This window comes from Lemur catta, chromosome 1, assembly GCF_020740605.2.
Source record: "Lemur catta isolate mLemCat1 chromosome 1, mLemCat1.pri, whole genome shotgun sequence".
NCBI lineage: Eukaryota > Metazoa > Chordata > Mammalia > Primates > Lemuridae > Lemur > Lemur catta.
In genome coordinates, this window is record NC_059128.1 from 117,460,861 (window position 1) to 117,484,426 (window position 23,566).

At 47.0% G+C, this 23,566-nt stretch overlaps 1 protein-coding gene across 1 annotated transcript; it reads right to left on the minus strand.

The window, feature by feature from the left end:
- Window positions 1-12,842: 12,842 nt before the first annotated feature.
- Window positions 12,843-13,875, minus strand: LOC123637902 (olfactory receptor 10H2). The gene has a single exon (XM_045551067.1). It carries the CDS (start codon window positions 13,851-13,853, stop codon window positions 12,903-12,905), a length of 951 nt encoding a protein of 316 aa, XP_045407023.1. The 5' UTR covers window positions 13,854-13,875; the 3' UTR covers window positions 12,843-12,902.
- Between the last annotated feature and the right edge of the window lie 9,691 nt (window positions 13,876-23,566).

A 23,566-nucleotide genomic window follows, 5' to 3' on the forward strand; every position in this document is an offset into this window, starting at 1 on the left:
AAATAGCACTTTCAGGGAAATATACAGCTCTAAATGTATTCATCAAAAAACTTTGTAAGGAAAAAATCATGCTTAATAAAACCAAAATCAAGTTATTGGAAAAGATAGGAACAAGGAGAAGATGCCAATAACAAAACCCCAAATTACAAACATATAAATGATTGCAGAGATAATGGGTATTTTTAAATTAACAAAAGTATTAAGAAAAAATGTTAATAAATTTGACATTGTAGATGAATTGAATAAATTCTTAGAAAAATACAAAATTCTAAAACTGGTATAAGAAAAGAAACAGAGGATCCTGTATATTCAAATAAGTTTTAAAGAAATTGAAAAGATAGTCAAAGACTTTCTCTCTCTAAAATCATTGCCCCACTGGGTTCTACTAAAATGTAGTGAGTTCTATTAAACTGTTAAGAAACAGTTGGTTAGTATTTTATACATGATCTTCAAAACCATAGAAAAGAGCTATGAAATCTGCGCAGCTCTTCTCATCAGGTTAATGCAATCATGGTCTAAAATCAGGTAAGAATGTTTACTAAAAAAGACAATTATATGCCCATTTCTCCTATCAATTCAGATTTTAAATTCCAGAATAAAACACAACCTAGTCAACTGCAATGGTGTACTAAATATAGTTTATCATGATCAAGTGGTATTGATTTATCTCATAAATGACAAGGATGGTACAGCAGCAAAAAACAAACCATGGCGATTTATCACATGAATCAACTAAAAAAGAAAAACAATGTGATTATTTCAATCAAGGCTGAAATACATTTTCTAAAACTCAACCCCTATTTATGATTTTTTAAAAAGCCTCTTCACAACCCAAAATCAAAGGGGTCTTTCTTATCTAGTAAAGAATAGATACCATAAAACTAGCAAATTCTTCACTCAATGGAGAAATGTCAGATGCATTCTTTTAAGACCAAGAACAAGCCAAGGATACTCACTAACTGTGCTGTTCTTTAACATGGAACTGGAAGTCGTGAGTGATGTTAAAAGGACAGAAAAGGAGGAAAGATAGATAAGGACTGGAAGGGAAGAGACATGCACATCTAAGAGAAAAGAGAAAAGAATTGAAGTGAGATATATTAGAACAATAACAGCATGCACCATGCTGCAGATGGCAAGATCAACTTTGGCGTCTCAAACAGTATGGCACCAGAAATAATCATTCAAAGTATATAATTTAAATTAAAAAGTAAGACAACATTTCCATAGAACACAAGCTGTAAAGAAACATCTCTCAAACACTGTGTTCTCAGGATCACTTTACACCCCCAAATTATTGAGTGCCCTAAAGGAACTTTGTTTAGATAGATGTGGGAAATCCTTGTCTCCAGGACAGGACCGCCCACAGTTTCTCTGCGTAGTTTTATCAGGGCATTGTCTCCCAAGTATTCCCCCAGCAGGGGTCAGCCTGGAGCTTGGAGGACAGGGAATCACCTGGACAATGAGGAACTTCACAGGAATGAGGACGAAGGAACCCACATGGGAAGACTGCACTTAAGACCTGGGGGAAAAAGTCTCTGACCACCCACTCGCCCTCCCCAGAAGTCACGCACCAGCATCAGCTCCCTTCTGTCCCTCACCCTCCCAGCACTTGGCGTCCTCTCTCCCTGCTACACAGCTCTCCCTTTTCTCCCCTCCCCTCCACCCTCCTGGCTCCATCCCCTCCCTCAGGGACCCCTCCCCACACTCCTTCTCTGCACCCACTCCCCTCTGGCTTCCAGAGAGAATGTTCTGAAACACACACAAGCCATAGAGTCATCAGACCCAGGGCTCCAACCCCAGCTCCCACTGTGTGACTTTGGAGAAAGAACTTTCCAGCTCTGGGCATCTTCTGCCCAACTGCAAGAATGGCGGTAACCAGAGAACCGCCTTCAGAGAGCCCCCGAGGATTCAGGTAAAGGGCTCAGGGTTCACCTAACAAATGGAGTCGTCATTGATTCTGATACGGTTTTCGGTCTTCTGAGCTGGTTGGTTTTCATCCTTCGGTACCAGATGTCACTAACTGACCCCATTCTAAACTCAGGGGCTCTGACCCCAGCAGGGCCCTGAGGACCTCTGGTAATGTCACAACAGTTTCCCCAGGGGCTGATCCAACTGTCACCCTCTCCCCAAGCCCCTGCCTCACCCCTGCGGTCTGCCTTCCCACCTCCTGCTGGGTAGAGCACCCAGGGCTCTCGGGGCTGGGCTTCCCCATCTCCTCTGACAGGCGACAGAGCTCTGCCACTTTGGTCTCACTGAGGATGGCCCACACACAGGCGCTGAGCAAACATCTCACAGCACGGGGACGTGCCCAGCTCCGCCCTGCCTTCCCCACATCTTCCCACCCAGGCTAGCAGGGACACAACAGCGAAGGCAAAATACACCCAGCACAGGGTTTCCCGACCTCAACACTAGTGACATTTGGGGCTGGGACATTATGATGGAGGCTGCCCTGTGCATTGTCTGACATTTAGCAGCATCCTTGGCCTCAAACCACTAGATGCCAGAAGAACCCCACCCCAAGTTGTGACAACCAAAGTGTCTCCAGACATGACCAAATGTCCCCTGAGGGCCAGAATCATGTCCGGTTGGAAACCAATGACCTATAAGCTGCAGTGGGCACCTGGGCTGGCTGAACAACCAGGAACCAGACAGGCAAACAGAGAAGACCGCAGCCAGCCACCTGAGGCTGAGGACTCCCTCTCTTCCCCTCTTCTCCCCAGCCCTGCACCCCATCTCCAGGCTGGACAGCTGTACCCACAGCTCTCTGATTCTGCCTCGTACCCTCTCACTCCTGGTCCCTCTCCACCGGCCAGAAGGAGAAGGCAGGAAAGCACCCCTGTCTGATGCTCTCGGGAGCGCCTGCAGGCAGGTGTAGGTAGGGGCCAGACCAAGGGCCTCTTGGTTCAGATGCTGTGCGCTTTATACCTGCTGTGGCCTTCCCGGCAGGACATTCCCATGGGCCTCTCCAGGAAGCCAACCTGGAAGGGCTGTCCTCTGGGTCTGGAGAGGCCGGGAGGGGACCCAGGGGGCCTTCAGGGACCTGCAGCCCAACTCCCTCCTCCAGCACACAGCAAGGGCTCCCTGTCGCCTCTTCCTGCCCAAAGAGCCCCGGCCCCTGCGGAGGTTGAGGAGCTCCCAGTCTTGGGGGAGACAGACCTGGATTCAGAAGCCTCCAGCCCCTTACAATTGTGGCAGGGTCAAAGGGAGGACAGGAGAGGGGGGAGCCCAGAGTGGGACTCCAGGACTCAGCCCTGAGACAAGAGCAGCTGGAAGGCTTCCCAGAATAAGGGTAGCTTGGAGCTGGGTGTGTTGGAAAGTGGTTTCTCTCAAGCAATGTAAGTGTTCGGTGTCTTCTGCTCAAACTGGACAGCCCTGCCTCTCTTCTTGGTCAACTTCTACCCCATCTCTCTTGTCCTGGTGATCCAAGCCAGAGAGTTTGACATCAGTGGCGCGCCTCCTGTGATATAATAAAAAATAAACATTGGCTCTGTCAGTGGAAAAGAACCCAAACTCTGTAAAATAATTTAAAGAGGTTCATTCTAAGCCAAATATGTGCAACCGTGACCCAGCCAGCCAGGCCAAAGAAGCCTTGAGCAAGTGGCCCTGCAGTGATTGGGTCACAGTTTGGTTTTGTACATTTTAGAGAGAAAGGAATTATAGGTAAAATCATAAATCAATTCATGGAAGGTATGTATTGATTTGGCCTGAAAAGGCAAGAGATCTCGAAGTGGGGGCTTACAGGTTATAGGTAGGTTTAAGGATTCTTTGATTTGCAATTGTTTAAAGAAATGAAGTTTTGTCTAAAGGCTTGGAGTGTTTGAGTTAAGATAAGGAAGTCTGTTTCTTAATCAGAGACAAGCCACTGGACATGTACCGAGACTCGAGTGACCTGTTAAGTAAATTGATGACCTGCAGGTGTGGATTAACCTTTGTCTTACATAGCCTTAGGCCTGTCAATGATTTATTAATGCAGTGCATAAAACTACAGTAAAATAAACTAGGGGAATCTGAGTTAGTGTCTGATTGTTGCAAAGAGTTAACTCCAGGAGAGCTGGGCATAGCTAGGTGTGTTCGACCTCCCTTCTCCTCATGGCGACAACTCAACTTTAAGATTTCTCGAGTCCCCTTGGACAAGAGGAGGTCCATTCAGTCAGCTGGGGTGCTTAGGATTTTATTTTAGTTCACAACTTCCCCCTTTCAGCCAAGATCTGCCAGAGACAGCAATGGCCAAACTTTTACTTTGTCCCGTGGTTGCCAGGGTGGTGTGGCTACCTGCCCTGGGTCCTCAGTGACCAAGGAACTTGGTGCCAAAAGCCTTACAGCCAATTAAACATTCTAGGCCAAGCGGGAGTGGAGGTGGATAGGCACTCATCAACCTTTTGGAACCTTTTTGGTGACATAAGAGTAAAACCCCAAAGTCCAAAGCAAGTTACAAAATTAACTTATCTATAAGCAGTGAGCTATGGTCATCTTGGGTTTAGTTAGAGCCTTGTAGCCACCTGTTACATAACATATAATCACTGTTAACCACTGAAGCTAAGGAATTTACAGACTTTTGTTGCACAGCAATGTATTTTTCCAGTCACTTCAATCACTTGCTCTTAGATGGCCAATAAATTTCTTATTGTGTGTCTGTTTGCATAAACCCCATAATTGGGAACATCTGTACCTGTTACTGTCATTAGGCATCTTGATATCCTCTCTTGTCATTTTTGTTTAAGTTTATGGGAAGCGAGAAATTCTTTATGGTTGGGATGGATGCCTGGACCACGTGGCCTGAAAAGGCGAAGTCCCTCATTTTAGCAGCTGTTGAGGCAATTGTGTGTCCGTCCTTGATCTAGATGGTGTGAACTAACTCCATCCCTGGAAACTGGCCCTCACAATGTCATGTCCCTTCCTCTTCCACTATAGTCCCTGGGCCTTCAGGGAGGATGTTTACAGTTTTAGCAGCAGGGTTTTGGCAATACAAAACAGGTTGGGGCTGGTGGGATAGAACGTTTTTTAAATTCTGGAGGTATCAGGTAAACTTTGTTATTTACAAAATATTTGTCTTCACTCTGGAAAACAAAACAAAAAAGTCAGTAATCTTTAAAATAAAAAGTCATAAAAATATTTTAGTTCTTTCCATGAGTTATTTTTTCAAAAGCAAAGTTTGGACTGTCATTGATTATAAAAGGTTGTTTGAGAAGAATCAAAGCAAAAGAATAATTGTCTGTTAATGATAAAAGTCTTACAATGGCCATGGGTAAAGACACAAAGGAGATTTGGTTATATTTGTGGCATATGACAATTTATCATATAATTATTATTGTTAACATATACCAACACATATCAGAATTTTAGGAATCTCATACCATTTTAGAGCAGATATTCATAATATATTTATACAAATATAACCCAAAGAAAGTTAAACATCATTTCATATTTGACAATGCTTCCTGTATGGTTTTAGCTTACCAAATAAGCTTGAAATGTCTTCGCTGGGCTTTCATATTAAAAAGCTGGTGTGAGGTCAAAAGGACCGAATTTAGAATTTTGTTTTTGGAAAGTTTGTCAAATAGCTAAGGTTTAAAACATTTGTTCAAAATAGAATCACAAGTCACTTTAAAATAATGGTCATTCATTTAACCAAGAGTGATAGAGTCACCCCAAGACTTTAAAGGAAATACGGGAAGTTACATGGCTGTAAAAACCTCAACGTTTTTAAAGTTTAGTCTTTCCAGTTAGTCAAAAAACCTAAAGAGACAACATAGGCATTGTCTTGACAGAGCACCAAATCTTTGCTTTTTTGTTTGTTTGTTTGTTTGTTTTAGGCCAAATACCCAAAAGGTAAAGAAAAACATTCAGTAATGAGATTGTTTTTTTTCTTGTTTGTTTATTTTTTTATGGGAAGGCCATTTAGACAACTTTGGAGCTAAACCTGTTGAAAAGGGTACTTGAATTAATCAGACACAGTGAGTGTGTCCAGGGTCTTGAGTGTACATAACATTATAGAGGACTGTGAATAAGAAAAACTAGTACCTTGATGGTGGACACATGACATCTAGCAATAGCATGAAAAGTCTGACCATATGAAATAATTTAGACATAGCAAGAAAAGTCAAAAGCATAGGATTAAGTTATATTGGAGGAAAACATGGCTTTTCTAAACGTTTAAGATGAAACATTTTAGCATCAGGCAACATTTTAGCAACAGACTTAGAACCAGAACAAATAAAAAAAAAAAATTACAGGAGCTGAGGAAAGGTTGAAGGTGACAGTTACCATCCCAATTTTTTTAAGGGCAAAAAAAGCTGAAATCTGTAAGACATAGAAGTTGAACTTTTGAGATATAAGCCTGAGAAGTTTTCTTTTTTTCTTTTTCTTTTTCTTTCTTTTGGAGACAAAGTCTTGCTCTGTTGCCCAGGCTAGAGTGGTGTCAACGTAGCTCACAGCAACCTCAAACTCCTGGGCTTAAGCAATCCTCCTGCCTCAGCCTCCTGAGTACCTGGGACTACAGGCATGAGCCACCATGCTCGGATAATTTTTTCTACCTATTTTTGGTTGTCCAGATAATTTCTTTCTGTTTGTAGTAGAGATGGGGTCTCACTCTCACTCAGGTTGGTCATGAAGTCCTGACCTTGAGTGATCCGCCCGCCTCGGCCTTCCAGAGTGCTAGGATTACAGGTGTGAGCCACCTGGCGTCTGACCGAGAAGTTTTCTTAATTTAAAAAGGAAACAGGTTATAAAATTGAAATGAATACATCATGTAATTTCATTAAGAACAAATTAATATTTTAAGAAAACTTTGTTGTTTTAACCAAAAATTTTCTTTTTAATTATAGCCAACTTGATAGTATACAAAATCCCTTCATAAATTCTCTTCTATGAACCTTAGACTGACTCGTACAGCCCATCTATAATATGCTTAAGCTTTCTGTTTTGTCCTAAATTTTCTTTTTATTAAGTGACTACTTATTTTATTTTAGGGCAAAAATTCACCAAACAAGATCCTTTTACATACAATATTATTTTCTTTTCCGTTTAACCTTTCTTACCAAAATATATTTTTATATTCATAATTTTTTTTTTTTACCTCTCTCTCCCATACTTATTGGTGATTGGTTCCTTTGCAGGTTTTGTAATCTCCTTTTTGGTAAAATGGGTTATGAGGTGGACATACAATTTTTGGTTAATCACAAACAATCCAGACATATAATGAGCATCTTTTATCTAACTTAACAAAACTTTAAGATCATTCTGAGCCAAATATGTGTGACCACAGCCCATAGAGCCACATCCAGGAAGCCTTGAGCAAGTGGTCTCCCTGCGCTTGGGTTAAAGTTTGGATTTATACATCTTAGGGAGACAGCAATTACACGTAAACGCATAAATCAATGCATGGAAGGCACGCATTGGTTTGGCCAGAAGAAGTAGGACATCTTGAAGAAGGGGGATTACAGGTATAGGTGGGTTTAATGATTCTTTGATTTGTAATTGGTTAAACAAATGAAGCTCTGTCTAAGGGCTTGAAGCACTTTAAGTGAAGATAAGGAAGCCTATTTCTTAGTCAGAAATAAGCCACCGGACATATACTGAGACTCAAGTGACCTGTTAAGTATATTGCAGGTGTGGTTTAACCTTTGTCTTACATGGCCGTAGGCCTGCTGATGATTTCATATCTTACTGTTACAAAGAGTAACTCCAGAAGGGATGGGCATAAGTAGGCATGTCTGACCTCCTTTCTCCTCATGCCCAGCAACTTAACTTTAAGGTTTTTCTGGGGTCCCCTTAGTCAAGACAGGGGTCCACTCAGATAGGGAGCTTAAGATTTTATTTTAGTTCACATTTCTGTAAAAAAATAAAATAAAAACAATATTAGGACCATCCAAACTCGTTATGCCAAAGAGAAAGTTGTCTAGATACTGAGTCATGTGATTGAGTCATGAGTCATGTGACACTGGTGTTCCTTTCACAAATACATGACTGTTGCTTCCCACATTGCTGTTAAGGTATTTTACATTGGCCAGACCCTGACACACACAAAAAATCACAAGGCCCCATGCATCTCTGGATGCCTGCCCTCAGAAACTATTCATAAGTAAATTCTTCATTTACCCCCTCAACTTTTCAAGACATGTATCGTCCCATAAACAAACAGATGTCAACTGTAACCTTAGCTCTGCAACTAAGTCTGACCCCTTTCTTCAGGGAACTAAAACACGTCAAGTTTCACGCTGACAATGTTGATTACAAGCTTCTTTTCCCAGGTGCAGAACAAGGATAGGATGAGATTGATCGTTCCTCCACCGGAGGCTGAGAATTCTACATCCGTGGTCCCCAATCCGTGTTAGAAACACGGCCACACAGACACGCCTAGTTATGCTCCCTCTCTTCGGAAGTTACTCTTTGTAACAGTTCCATACTAAACCATTAGCAGGCCTAAGGCCATGTAAGACAAAGGTTAAACCACACTTGCAGGTCAGCAATTTACTTAACAGGTCACTCGAATTCAGTATACGTCAGTATATGTCAATTGTCTGATTCAGAAACAGGCTTCCTTAACTTAAAACACTCTAAGCCTTTAGACAAAGCTTCATTTCTTTAACCAATTAAAAATCAAAGAATCATTAAACCCACCTATAACCAGTAAGCCCTCACTTCAAGATGTCCTACTTTTTCAGGCCAAAGAAATGTACATATTCATTTATGATTTTACATGTAATTCCTTTCTCCCTAAAATGAATAAAACCAAACTGTAACCCAGCCACGGAGAGACCACTTGCTCAAGGCTTCTTGGGTGTGGCTCTGTGGGCCATGGCCACACAAGTTTGGCTCAGAATAGACCTCTTTGAATTATTTTTCAGAGTTTGGGTTCTTTTCCATTGACAGTATAGTCACAGAGTTGTACAATCATCACAACAATACATTTTAGGACATTTTCACTGTCTCTAAAAGAAACTTCCTGTACATTAGCAGTCACCCCCCATTTCCCTCCCCCTACCTTAGGCAGCCACTAATCTGCTTTCTGTCTCTATGGATTTGCCTGTTCTGGACATTTCATTTCAATGGAATCATATAATATGCAACTTTTTATGGCTCACTTTTTTCACTCAGCATAATGTTTCCAGGTTCATCTATGTTGCCATTTGTATCAGCACTGCCTTCCTTTCTATGGCCAAATGACGCTCTATTGCATGGTTATATCCATTTTGATTATCTGTTCATCCATTGATGGACATTTGGGTTGTTTCCATTCTGTGGCTATTATGAATAGTTCTGCTATGAACACTGATGTATGAGCAAGACAAACTTAAAAGCACAGGAAACTGGAATGAGCAGGCAGCTAATATTCCCATTGTACCTACTCTTGTGCGTAGCCACCTCTCCCTCAATCCCACTTTCTGCTTCATGGGGAGATCTCTGTGATGAGTAAGTTGAATAAGGAAGAGAATGTGGAATCTAAGGGAAACCAGGCATAGTAGGTGGGTGGGAAGACCCAGTCCTGCCTGAACCCCATCCAGCACTTGGGGAGGAAATGAGAGAGAAGTAGAAGGAACTAGGAAAGATCTGGGGACTGAATTGACCCCACAGGGTAGAATCCTGCCAGCACACTGTGCAGGTCCCACTCATGACCGCCCAACCTGACACGCCCTCTTGAACTCTCTCTTCAAAGTTCTTTCCACTTTCTCCTATGACACTTGTTGGCTCTTGGTCTGGGAAGCTGAATCTCTTCAGGAAGGACTAGGGCCTCATAACATCAGGACTCCTTTTATGTGCATTGAAAAGATCTCCCAGCCAGGCACTGTGGCTCAGGCCTGTAATCCTAGCACTTTGGGAGGTTGAGGCCAGAGGATCACTTGAGGCTACAAGTCTGAGAACAGCCTGAGCAAAAGCAAGATCCCATATCTACTAAGAATAGAAGAATTAGCCAGGCACAGTGGTGCCTGCCTGTAGTCCCAGCTACTCGGGAGGCTGAGGCAGGAGGGTTGATTTAGCCCAGGAGTCTGAGGTTGCAGTGAGCTGTGATGAGGCCACTGCACTTCAGCCTGGGCAACAGAGTGAGACTCTGTCTCAAAAACAAAAAAACAAAAACAAAAAACTCCCAGTCTGTCATTTCTCTTTTAAACTTTGCTGTGCATAATCTCAAAATGAAAAGGTATCAAATTTCTCTTTTCTTCATGCCTATGTTGTGTCTGGTTCAGTTCTTAAAGTCTGCAGTTGCATTGTTTTTCTCTTTCTTCACCCTGCTAGGTGCTTTTCATCAAAATTCGTTGTTTGATTTCTTATTTCATAGAGTGCTTTTATTTTTATTTTCCTGCATCAATTGTCTAAAATGTCCTTCCATTTCCTGGAATAAATCTTCTCTCAAAAATTTGTTCTTGGAAGTTTAAAAGTTTTGTTCTCCTCTTCTGCATGACACTCATTCTTCTTATAAATTAAGCAACTTATTTTGGCAAGATTTCCATTTGGGTTCATTTTCTTTGCCAGATATTACTGTTGGCATGTAATCTCTGTGAGGACTCCCACTCTTTCTTTTGATTCTACTCCAGTCTTCTGTTACAATTGACCCAGAGATCTGGGTGTTGCTTTGCTAATTGATGCAGCTTCCTAAGTAAGACTACGAGGAATTAGGAGTTTTGGCAGCTGCACACTGGGAATACCATCTATGTATTTTCTCTCTTCATTTGATTAATTTCCCACACCAATGAGCCAGGTCTCAGTTTGAGGAAATTTTACTTTCTGCGTGGAAGATGACCCTTTGCTGTGTCCACTCCACAGTGGGAGACAACATCAATGCCTTCACCACATAAATCCAGCTCAGCAAGTTAATGACAAGATACTCCTACTGCAGGTTTCATGGGAAGATGGGGAGGAAGCCTTAGCACTGATATTTTGTGGAAACTCTTTTTTAAAATCTATTTCCAACACCTATGTTCATAAAATCAAGTTCTCCATCAGGCTTTGAGCCATCATCTGCTTTCTCTTCCCCTAAAGAGCCCAACATGACCAATAACAGAGTCATCTTATCTTGTTTCTCTGTCTCTCCCCTGCAACCCCCACCTCACCATCCTCATACCTAATGCTCAGCTCACAAGCAAGTCTCTTCCTATGATTCACTCTCCCTCAAAGCCAGTGAGGAATTATAAATAATGAGAAATTATAATAATGAGAATATTGCTGGCACAATAAATATTCTTTTTGTATTCCTTTACAAGTTTTTAGAAATTAAGAAATGATCTATGAAAATTAGTGAACATAGTTACTGTTCAACATATAGTAGGTACAGTGGTTACTAATATTTTTTTACTATTGCCATACAGCAGCACTGGAAGCAACCTAATAGCCAGCAATAAATTTTTTGTTTGCTAATTCAATCTGAATAATGTGTACACCTAGCTGTGTGTGTATGATGAATTCCTCACCTCACAAAATTATATAAACACAGCCATGGATCACAGGTGGAAATTCACAGACATGGACAGTTTCAAGGAGATTGAAATCACACTGAAATCACACATTAAACCTTGGCCCCTACTCCACACCATATACAAAAATACACTCCAAATGGATCAAAGACCTAAATGAAAGAACTAAAATTATAAAACTCTTCTTAGACAACACAGATGTTCATGGTCTTAGATTAAGCAACGGTTCCTTAGACCCAACACCAAAAGCATGAGTGACAAAAGAAAACAATAGATACATTGATGCTATCAAAATTAAAATTTTTTTGTGCCACAAAAGGACACCAAAAAGAAAGTGAAAAGACAACTCATAAAATGTGGGAACATATTTGAAAATCACATGCCTGATAAGGGAGTTGTAACTTGAAAACATAAAGCATTCTTACAACTCAACAACAAACAAATAAACAACCCAATTAAAAAACAGGTACAGTATCTCAATAGATATTTCTCCAAGAACACATAGAAATGGCCAACAAGGACAGGATAAGATGATGCACAACATTACTCATCAGGGAAATGCAAACCAAAACCACAATGAGATACCACTGCACACCCACTAAGATGGTTATGGTCAAAAAGACAGACAATAAAAAGTGTTGCAGAGGATGTGGAGAAACTGGAATCCAATAACACTGCTGGTGGGAATGTGAAGTGGTGCAGACAGTTTGGGAAACAGTCAGGCAGTTCCTAAAAATTTAAACATAGAGATGCCATTTCACCCGGCAATTCTACTTTAGTGTACATACCCAAGCAAAGTGGGTATATATATATTTTAACAAAAATTGTACACAATCGTTCATAGCAGCATTATTCAAAATAGCAAAAGTTAGAAACACTGAAATGTTCATCAACGATGAATGGATCAATAAAATGTAGGACATCCATACAATGGAATATTATTTGGCAATAGACAGGAATGAGTGCTGATACGTGCTGCAACCTGGGAGAATCCTGAGCACATTAATGCTCAGGGAAAGAATCCAGTGGAAAACACTGTTTCCATTTATACTCTACTGATATGAAATGTCCAGGATGAGCAAATCTATACGGACAAAAAGCAGAGAGTGACTGCTAATGGGTGTATGTTTCTTTTCTGGGTAATCGAAATGTTCTAAACTTGACTGTAGTCACGGCTACATAATCCTGAATATACTGACACTATTGAAATGCACACTTTAATGGGTAAATTGTTTGGTATGTAAATTATGTCTCAGTAAAGCTGTTAAAAAAAAAGCTCAAGAAAAAATAAAACTAAGATAAGGACACACAGATCAAGGGTTCAAGAAAATTTTTAAAAGTGTTTAACATTTATTGAGAACCTATTACGTGATGAGTGTTATCATATGCAAATCTTTGCAGCAATATTACAAGGAAGGCATTATTAACCCCACGGTACAGATAACAGTATGTCATCCCCCTACCGTATGCCACAAATACCTCTGCACTAGCTACTCAGGTGCCTGAGGAATGGAGTTTGCTGAGGAAGGTCTTCTTCAGGGCGACCTTCAGCTCCTTGTTCCTGAGGCTGAAGATGATGGGGCTGAGGAAAGGTGTGAGGACCGTGTAGGTGGTGGCCATTAGGGTGTCACCTTCCTGAGAGTGGGGACCCTTCGGCTTGAGGTAGATGACAGAGGCAAAGCCATAGTGCACAATGACCACAATAAGGTGGGACGCACAGGTGGAGAAGGCCTTGTGCCGACCTTCAGCAGATGGGATCTTCAAGATGGAGGCCACGATGAAGGCGTAGGAGAGGAGGATGAGGAGGAAGCAGCCCAGCAGAGCTGTGATGCACACCAAACCCACACCCAGGGCCACAGCTGGTACATTGTTTCCACAGGCCAACTTCAACAGTGGTGGCACGTGGCAGAAGAAATGCTGGATCTCATTGGGTCCACAGAAGGAGAGTTGGAAAATGGCCGTGGTCACCACCATCCCCATGACTGAGCCACCAGCCCAGGACCAGCCCACCAGGCAGGCACAGCCACGAGGGCTCGTGAGCACGTGGTAGCACAGGGGGTGGCAGATGGCCACGTAGCGGTCGTAGCCCATGACGGTGAGCAGGAAGGAGTGGGTGAAGCCGAACGTGAAGGAGGAGAACATCTGGCCGGCACAGGCCGGGAGGGTGATGGAGCGGTGGGCTGACAGCAGGTCGGCCAGCACGCGCGGGATGACGGCCACGGTGTACAGGACCTCGGAGACGGACAGGGCGCACAGGAAGAGGTACATGGGCGTGTGGAGGCTGCGCTCGCTCCAGACGGTGGCCGTGATGAGCAGGTTGCCCAGCAGCGTGAACAGATACATCAGCAGGAACAGCAGGAAGAAGACGGGCAGGAGCTGCTGCGGGAAGGTGGAGAAGCCGACGAGGATGAATTCAGACGTGGAGGTGCGGTTTGGCCCCAGCATGGCAGCCACACCTAGCGGGGAGAGAGGGAGGAAGACCTGCTGGTTAGGGGCACAGATTGCCCAGTGAGTCCACCTGGGAGCACACCTGAGCCTCTCCCTCACCTGTCCTGAGACACATCCATCTGCAAAAAGGCGTTAATAATGTATTGAGATTTAAATGAGATCATGCATCTTAAGTGCTTCACACAGCTCCTGGTACATAGTAGGAATTCAATAAATAAAAACTGATAATAATTATTATGCTATTGTTATTATTACTAATATTAGCTCCATGCACCTCACCTCACACCATGCTTTTCTGCCTTTGTTCATGCTGCGCTTTCCACATTTCTCCCATCTTTATGGGTCCAAATCCTGTCTGGATTTCAAGCTACTCCTCAGTTGCCACCTTCAGCTGGAAGTCACCCCTTCCTGTGGCATGGGAAGGACATAGGCTCTGTTTCAGTGTCCCAGCACCACTTACTACCCATGAGACCCAGGGCGGGCTGCTTCCCCTCTCTGGGTCTCATTGCTCACATGGAAAATGGAGTAATCATTTTCGTATCACAGGGCTACTGTGTTGCTTAAATGACATGAGGCACATTAAACACTTAACTGCTGTTTTTCTTGTTTGATCTGACTCCTACGAGTCCCTCACAAAGATGAAGCACTAATTGGCTTCACTACAGAGTCACAGTCTCTGGCCCCAGCTGGGCAGTCTGTCTCTCGTCACTTGCCAATGCTCTTCTCTGAGTCTTCTCCCTTCTCCTTGACCCGCACCCCAATCCTCTGATCCCCAACCTCCTGAGGAACGCAGAAACCATAGCTCTCAGCCAGGGCTTCTCTCGTCTCCTTCCCGGAGTGGCCACAGAACTAGATCCACCTCAGATCTCAGTGAGGGCAGCTCCCCTCCCTGAAACTGCTCTGGCAGGAGCCCATCCCTCTGCCATGGCTTCTCTCCCTGTCTCTTTCTCTCCAGCCTGCAAACAGGGTGGATGCAACATACCAAATGTATGTTGAAATGCAAAATGGATCAATGGATACACAGAATGAGGTCCACACATACAGTGGAATATGATGCAGCCATGCAAAGGAACGAAGCTCTGGTCCAAGCCACAACGTGGACGAACCTCGAAGACATTACGCCAAGTGAAGCAAGCCGGACTCCAAAGGCCACCTGTTGTAGGATCCCGTTTATAGGAAATGTTCAGGATAGGTTAACCCATGGAGAAAGAAAGCATGTGAGTGGTTGTCAGGGAACATGGGTAAGATGGAATGGGGAGTGACTGACTAATGGGCTTGAGGTTTCCTTTCAGAATGGTGAAAATGTCTTGGAACTATATAGGGGTGGTGGTTTCACAACATTGTGAATGTACTAAATGCCACCAAATTGTACACTTTAAAATATTTAGTGGCTAATTTTTTGCTAGTAAACTTAACATAAATAAGAAAAAATGAAGCACTGATTCATGCTATAGGAGGGCGAACCTTAAAAACACACTGAATTAAAGAAGCCAGACAGGAGAGGTAACGTATGTTCTGATTCCATTCGTATAAAACATACGGAACAGGCAAATTCGTACAGACGGGAAGCAGATTAGTGGCTGCCAGAGGCTGGGGGAGGGGGGTGGGGAGGGACTGCTAATGGGGACGGGTTTCCTTTGGGGCTGATAAAAATGTTTGGAAACTAGATAGGGATGGTAGTTGCACAACATTTCTGAATGAACTTAATGCCAGTGAGTCGGGCACTTTCATTAGTAAAATGGTTAATTCTGCATTGTGTGAATTTTATCTCAATTTTTATAAAAGCACTCTGGACTTCCCTCGGCCTTCCTCTGCCTCTCTCTGTCTCTCCGCTGTGTTCACAGCCCAGCCTGTCCTCAGGAAGTGAGAGAAAGGGTCTCCGCGTGTTCAAGGCCAGCCCAGAGCTAAGGGAGGGAGAACCCATGGGCTGCCCAGCTCAGCCTTCCTGCTCCCGAACCCGGGTCTTCTGAGAGCAGAGGGGGAGGCTGCTCAGGAACGCTCTGCTCAGAGATGGGCAGCCTCCATCTCCACACGCAGGACACAGGTGCCCACTGTGTCCCCCGCACACCTCTTCACATACCTGCATCCACCTGCCACCTGTCCCCACACGCTCAGCTGCTGCAGGCTCTGTCACTAACACCAACCGTGCACACAATGGGGCGACGCGTGCACCAGCTGCGTTTACACCCTCAGCCTTGCAGGCCCTCACACAGAGGCGGAGACCCCGCCGGCAGAGATGGGCACACACCTGCAGAGTCCCGGCCCCATGCACGCCTGCAGGTGCACGCCGACGTGCACACTCACAGTACCACGGTGCCTATGGAAACACGCAGGTGCTGCGTAAACGCCTGTGTCCCTCACACTCAACTTTCACTCTATGACCTGCAGCGACAAGCACACAGCAATCCTGGGTAGAACACGGTAATATGGAGCCACCCCAGAGGCTCAACTCGCCTTGGACCTCATGGGGCCGGTTCTAGGTCCAAGATCCGCCCCCAACATTCCGGTTACCCTCAGCCCTTCCCCAGATCCCGCTGGCATCACCTCCTCCAGGAAGGCAGCCTGGGGCGCGCACTGACCTCTCTGCACTGAGCGGGGAGCGCAGGGAACCCAGCCCCCTCGCCACACAGTGAGCTCGGACAGGGGGCAGAGGGGAAGGCTGCGCCCTCAGTTTATACCTATCTTCTCCAGAGGCACGTTCCACGTAATCTCGGGGGGCCCGTCGGTGCTGGATGCGGGTGGGGCCGCTCTCAGGACCCAGGAGGCAGCAGGGACCTCGGGGAGCCTTGGGGACCTCTGAGAGCCTTCAGGGCGCGTCAGGCGTCCCCGGGATCAGCGCACGTTCGTCCACGCAGCCCCCAAACCTTCTTCCCTGACGGCCGCTGTGCCCGGGTCGCTCGCAGCTGGGCTCTTCTGAGCTCCCAAAAGGGACAGTTAGTCAGGGTGATGGAGTGACGGTCTGTCCCTGGGAAGGCTGGGGACAAGTCCTGGGTCAGAAAAGGAAACAAAGGAGGCCTGCAACCCCCTTCTCTCAAAGCCCCTCTCCTTCCCTGGCTGGGAGGGACCAGCGTGCGATCACCCCATCGCACAGCCCAGGCTCCATCCACACTCCCCGGCGGCCGCCCCTGGGCATCCCTGGGAGGACAACGCAGGCTCCAGGAAAGGACGCCGCCCACGTGGGTCGGCAAGTCGGGGGTCCCACTACCGCAGGGAGTTTGTAAGGGTGGCGGGGACTCGCCTGCTGCCTGGTGCTGAGGAAGATGAGGGGCGGGCCCGAGCAGGACTCTGTCAGGGGGACCCCACCCAGTACCCAGGCTGTCCAGGGCTGAAGAACTGGAGAGGGAAGCAGGAAAGAGCTCCAGGCCAGGCCCTTCAGCCTTGAACTTGGGGTGAGATTCCCGTGTGCTCCAGGCTCGCCTGGCTTTGGGGCCAAAATGGGACTCAGAGTCCAGCCCCTCCCCGAACCGCCTTACTCCTCATCCCCAAGACCCCCAGCCTGGTGCAGACACTTCTAACCCGGGAGACAGCGTCAGTCTCCGCACTAGTCCTCTGGGGCTCCCACAACAAAGTACCACAAACTAGGTGGCTTAGCAGTAAAAGCAGAAATTTAACCAGGCACAGAAGGATGCACTTGCAGTCCCAGCTACTACACAGGCTGAGGTGGCAGGATCCCTTGAGCCCAGGAGTTTGAGGCCAGCCTCAGCAACATAGCAAGACCTTCATCTCTAAAGAAAAAAATTTATGCGTTGTGTTCCAAAGGCCAGAAATAGGTGTTGGCAGGGTTTCTTCCCTCCCGGGACTGGGAGGGAGAGTTTGTTCCATTCCTTTCCCCTGGCTGCTGGTGGCCAGTGGCAGTCCTCGGCAGTTCCTTATCTTATACACATTATCACCCCAACATCTGCCCCTGTGTTCACATGCCCTTCTTCTCTGTGTCTATGTCTTCTGTGTTTCTAACAAGGACATTAGTCACTGGGTGGCCCCTAAACCCAAGATGGTCTTGACTAATTATATCTGAAAAGAGCACATGTGCAAATTATTTCACATTCTGAGGTCCCAGATGGACATGAATTTCTGGGGGGACCCTCTGCCACCCGCCGGCTTCATCCCTCACCCCTGCAGCCTGTCTGCTGTACAGCACCAGAAGGATCCTGCTAAACAAACCAGATGACATGCACCCTGTGCTTAGAACCAGCCAAGGCTCCCTGCTCCCCAGATGCCTTACTGAGACCTAGAAGGTTCTGTGCAGTCTGGTCCTTGTTAGTTTCTCTGATCTCTTCTCTCAGCTCCCTCCCCCACTTCCAACACCCTCTCTCCCCTTTTAATCTCCAGGCTAAAATGAGACTGGAGCATTTTAAGTATCTTGTCTGTGCCAACCTCCCTCTCACCCCAGGTCCCTCACTCCTCACTCCCCCCTCCCATCTGCTTCAATCAAACGGACTCAGGTCTCATGTCACCTCTTCCAGGAAGCCGTGAGATCCTGTAAGGCAGGTGAGCAAATGGAGCAGGTGGCATTTGCACCGAGCTTCGAGGAATGAGCAAGAGTCCCCCACACAGCACCAGGGAGGGCGCCCCAGGCAGAGGAGCCAGCATGAGCAGAGGCACCGAGGACAGGGGAGACGGGAAGGCGCACTGGAGCCAGTCTGTGAAGGGCTTTGGAGGCACCTTAGAGCCATCCCTGGGGCCTGGCTGGGGGATGGCAGGGGCTGGAAGGAGAGGCCAGGAAGGGGCTGGGGCCTCTAGCTTGGCAGGGGCAGATGCCAGCCTGGACTGAGGGTGCAGCCAACACTGTCCTTGAAGCTCTAGCCTCCCAGGACAGCAGAAAACCCAGAATTTGGAGGAATTGGGCTGGACCCACAGATGTCTCTGAGATATTTCCTTGGCACAGCTGAAACCAGAAAGGGACATCAGAGAGACAGATGTGCAGACAAGAGATGGAGCCAGGACTCCGAGAAAGGTCTGTTATTGCTCCTTCTGGGAGCCCAGAGAGATGAGGACGCAGAGGGGGCTGGGTTCCCGGGACCCAAGGTGAGTTGTGAGCCAGGGGACAGGCTGGAGGGGCCCAGGTCACGGTTCAGCTCCATCCCGACGTCCCGCCTGGCGGGGGCGCTGTGACCTGGGGCCAGGCGCTTGGCCTCTCTGGACCTCACTTTCTCTTTTGTAAAATGGGGCCGGGTTATCGGGTAAGGGGCGCGTCCGCTGGGAGCGGCCTGGCGCACAGTAGGTGCTTGCTCAGGGTGAACTCCCCTCCCTCTGCCCTCACTTTAAATTTTCCTTGAGCCGCGACCCTGTTCTTTCATTTGTCCCACAAGTGTTCGCTGAGCGCCCGCTGCGCGCCGAGCAGTGCGTGGCCCCTGCAGGACCCGCAGCCCCGGAGCTCTGCTCGGCGGCTCTCCCAGGCAGGGCCCCGCACTTCGGGGTCCCCAGTGGGCTTCCCCAGGGAGGACCGATGAATACGAGTTCGAGTGGTTTCAGTCCCCAAACGTGCGCCACCCTCGCTGTGCACCAGAACCTGCGCTCACAGCTGCAGGGAGGGGACGGGCAGACCCAGCTCCCCGGGAAAAACCTTCTCCGCCTCCTTCCCTCCCTGCACCTGCCCTGCAGCTGGGAAGGGGGTGGCCATTTCCCTGTTTCTTCAACCTGATCTTCAGTGCATGAACCCTGGCAGATGCTCTTCAGTGTTTAGGTGATTTATTTGCAGATGGATTCTCTTTCTGGATCTTTTAACCTGGAGGGGTTTCAGAGGAGGGAGAAGGACTGTAACTGCCCCAGGGGCCTGTCCCACCTTCCTTGTATTGATGTCCCGGTATCTGAATGACTTCTGCGCTGGTCTGTCTCCCTCCCTTGTCGAGGAGCTCTTAGAGGTGGACTCTGGGTCCCATCACCTTTCCTCTGTAGCACAGAGTGCTTAGACCATAAATATTTCTAGGATAGCATTTCCACTAGAGACTGGAAGTTTGGGTTGGGTTGAAGGGCTCTTCAATGCCATGGTCAACGTCTTGCTCAAAGGTCTCCTCCTTCTGAGACAAGCAGCTGCCTGCCAATAAACAGAGGCAGGAAACCTCATGCCTGATTTACCTTTTGGTAACAAGGAGACGTCAGAACAACTGCACCAGCTGCTTAATATGATAAAAGAAAAAAATGACCAGCCTCGGTACCTAAAGACTGTGTACAAGATAACCCTTATCTCCAGCTTGGAGGAAATCCTGCCCCAACTACCACACGTTCAACAGATGTGTCCGGGGCGTCTGAGCCCATCCTTGAGCCAGGAGCTGGGGAGGTCACAGGGGACAGGACAGACATGGTGCCTGTTCTTGTGGACTTTACAGTGGAGGGGAGAAGGTGGGTGAGGAACAGCTGAATTTCAGACAGTGTGAGGAGGAGATGGCAGTAGCTGTGAGAGTGGACAAACTAATCCTTGGAAAGCAGGGCAGGCTGATGGGGGAGGGCTTCACGGAGGAGGTGACATTTCAGCTGAGACTTTCTGCTCCAGGGGCAGAGAGAGAAGAAAGGGTGCACCAGGCAGAGGGAAGAGCGTGTGCAAAGGACCTGCAGTGGGATGATGATTGGTCATCCAAATAACAGGAAAAGGCCGACATGACAGGGAGCTTGGGCAGCAAGGGGTAGGGAGTGGCTCCAGGGGCCTAAAAAAACAGGCAGGGTCTGATCTCAAAGGACCGTCCCCCATAATCCCAACAGCCCTGAGATGACACTCGTCTCCATGGGGGATGCTGTCTATGATACACGCACAAGGGCAGATGAGTTCTTGTGATGTCAACCACACCTGAAAAGTGAGTTTCAGATAAGTTAGAAGGACTTTGCAACTCACAGACTCTCCATAGGGTTGTAATGAGGGAGCCCCTTGTTTTCCCGGCAAGTATTTACTGAGCACCTATTAGGGGCCAGGCATCAGGATCACAGTGCTGAGCAAGTGCAGTGTGGTCCTATCCTCTCAGGGCTACCAGTGCAACGGGGAAAGAGGGCAGGTGTTGACCAAGTAATTTACATAACAGAGTAGGGCCAGTGTTACGATGGAGGAAGTGGAAGCCTCAGCCTCCCTCAGAGCTCTGGAGACCTTCACCCCCATCTGTGCTGGCAGCATGGCATGTTCACAGGCACCACTGGTGGCACCAAGTGCTTTGCATTCCATGGCTCTGCTGTCCAAGGTGCCATGGTGCTTTCTGTAGCATTTGATCATTTGAAGCTCTGGGATTCTAGTGTCTTGGGAAAAGAAAGGGCCCCCTCCGATCCCTACCTATGTCTCTTGCTGCTTGTCAGACACCTAAGTTTGGCCTGAGGCTAAGGGGGAAACTATCAGGGATCATTCCTCCAGAGTGGGCTGAACCTGTGACTGTCTCCACCTCAGTTCTCAGTTGTGAACCAAACCTCATCTGCATGCAGCTCTGTGGCTGATCCTCAGGGACTTTTTAATTTACACAAATGAAGCGGAGATGGGAATTGTGTGTCAACTTTTAATGAGCCCGCAGGGGTCACTGAAAATCCCACGGCTTGTTCACTAAGAAAACTTGGAATTGGCTTCTCAGGGACTGTTATGGCAGTGGAGTTTGCCAGGTTGTGCAGGCAGGTGTCCCATTGGGCCGTTTAATGCCAGCCAAGACTCTCACCCTGTTCTTTGATGTGTCCTCCAGGAAGGATGCCCAGGGGCTTTGAGTGATGGGCACTTAGAGCTTTGGAGCAGGGCTGGAGGTGGCGGGTTCAGACAAATTCTGCTAATTGCCTGGTTTGGAGACCCCATGACATCACTGCGGTTGAATTCTCTGGGGGATTGTTGTTTTCTTCTTTAAACAGAGAGCAGCTCATCACTAGTGTGAATTGTTTGTTTCTCTTTGGGTTCTTAAACACAGATTACTAAGCAAAGTAAGATTTGTAGAGGAGCCTGGCAGTTTCTTATGCAGCAATTGATAACTCACACAGTCTTCATGGGGATTTTCCTCCCAAATATGAGAATCTCCAGTTATGACACACCATGGCCCTTGAACACTTGGTTTGTGCACCTGGCTGAGACAGAAGGATTGCTTGAGCCCAGGAGTTTGAGGTTGCTGTGAGCTATGATGATGCCACTGAGTTCTACCCGGGGCAAAAGAGCGAGACCCTGTCTCAGGAAAGAAAAAAAAAAAGTCTTGGGTCACCTTGTTAACTGCTTACAGCAGCCTCTGGCATGGGTTTGTTCTGAAAATGATGAAACTGTGGCTCAGCGAGTTTAACTTTCTCACCCAAGGATGTGCACATCATAAGGGGCAGAATCAGGATTTGGACCAGCTCTGCCTGACCCCGAAGCCTGAGTCCTCACCACCACGGCACCAGGCTCCAGGAGACCCCAGTGTTCTAAAGCTGTTCACAACTGGCTGTTTGTCTAGGGGGCACGTACATTAGCATTGAATCCTGCTCCAACTTCATCGGATTAAACACCGGGGGTGACTCCAAGGCTGAAGATAAGGAGAGAGACAGCTTCCCTTTGCATCCCCTCCCATCCCCGCAGCCATCAAGCTACCCAACCCACAGCCACCCTCCTTCCCATCCCGACCCCAGCTCTGTGGGTGCCTTCATTTCTGAGATGGGAACTGGGGGTCCTGGCTCACTTTTATTGTCCCAAACCCCACCAAGACATCCCCTCCCCGTTTGTCAGTACAATGCTGAGGAAAGTGACCACCAGAAACACGAACAGGGTCATTGTCAGGCAAAGAATTCCAGGGATTAAATGTTTGCTCCCATCATCCTGGGGAGAAAATAATTCAAGGGAGGTCAGGGGGCAGAGAAGAGCCCCACCTCCCCTCCCCAGGACACATCCTAAGCCCCTGAATTTCCTGCTTTACTCTCTGCCCAGCTGGGGGTGAATTTTCAGAGGCTGAGTCTCTTCTGTTAAGGGAGAAGACATCAACACGTCCACCTCTCCTGGCCCTGCCTGGACTCTGGGTTATAAGTTAAAGCACGATTTATGCGGAAGATTTACAATGCCTGACACACCTGGCTGAGGCTCCTGCACAGAGAAATGTTGGGAGTGGAGGCTGTCAGGGTCAGAGGAGGAGATAAGCCCACACTCCAGCTTATGGGGTTGGGTTAAAGATCCCCTTTGCACAACTCTGATCTATCTGACCCACTTTGACCCTTTCTCCCCACTATGACTCAGTACTTAGTATAGTCCCATGTCTGACCCTTCCCCTACTTGCTCCCCTGAGCCTGCAGGTCCATAAAACTGCATGAGCCTATTGTTGAGAGATTCCACCACGCTGAGACAACCCCACGTCTGTGCAATCCACCTGACCCGCAAATGCCAGGGGGAACATGGACAGGGGGGAGCCGGTGCTCTCTCTGGTGTAGCCTAATGCTTGTACTGTCTCAGCAACTGTTGAAAGTCTTGACTGTTACTTTAATTTGGGCATATTACCCTAATTGTCTGTGTCTCACTTGACAGATAGCTCTCTCTCCTGCTCAGATGAGCTTGTGACAAATAGAAATGAGCAACTTCCTGGGCTGTCTTCTCTTCCTTCTGTTGCATCTATAACTTGTGGGTCAGTTCTGTTTCATCTGGTTCTTTCTCTTTCACGCTCTTAGGAAAATAAGGGTGAATATGGGTTGCCCTGTTGGTGAGTGAGTGAGTGAGTGACCGTGTTGATTATTGTTGCATCTGTTCTCTTTGTGTTCATATCACTCCCCATCAGGGCTCTTGGTAGGTGGGTGGATCGTGATGCTAT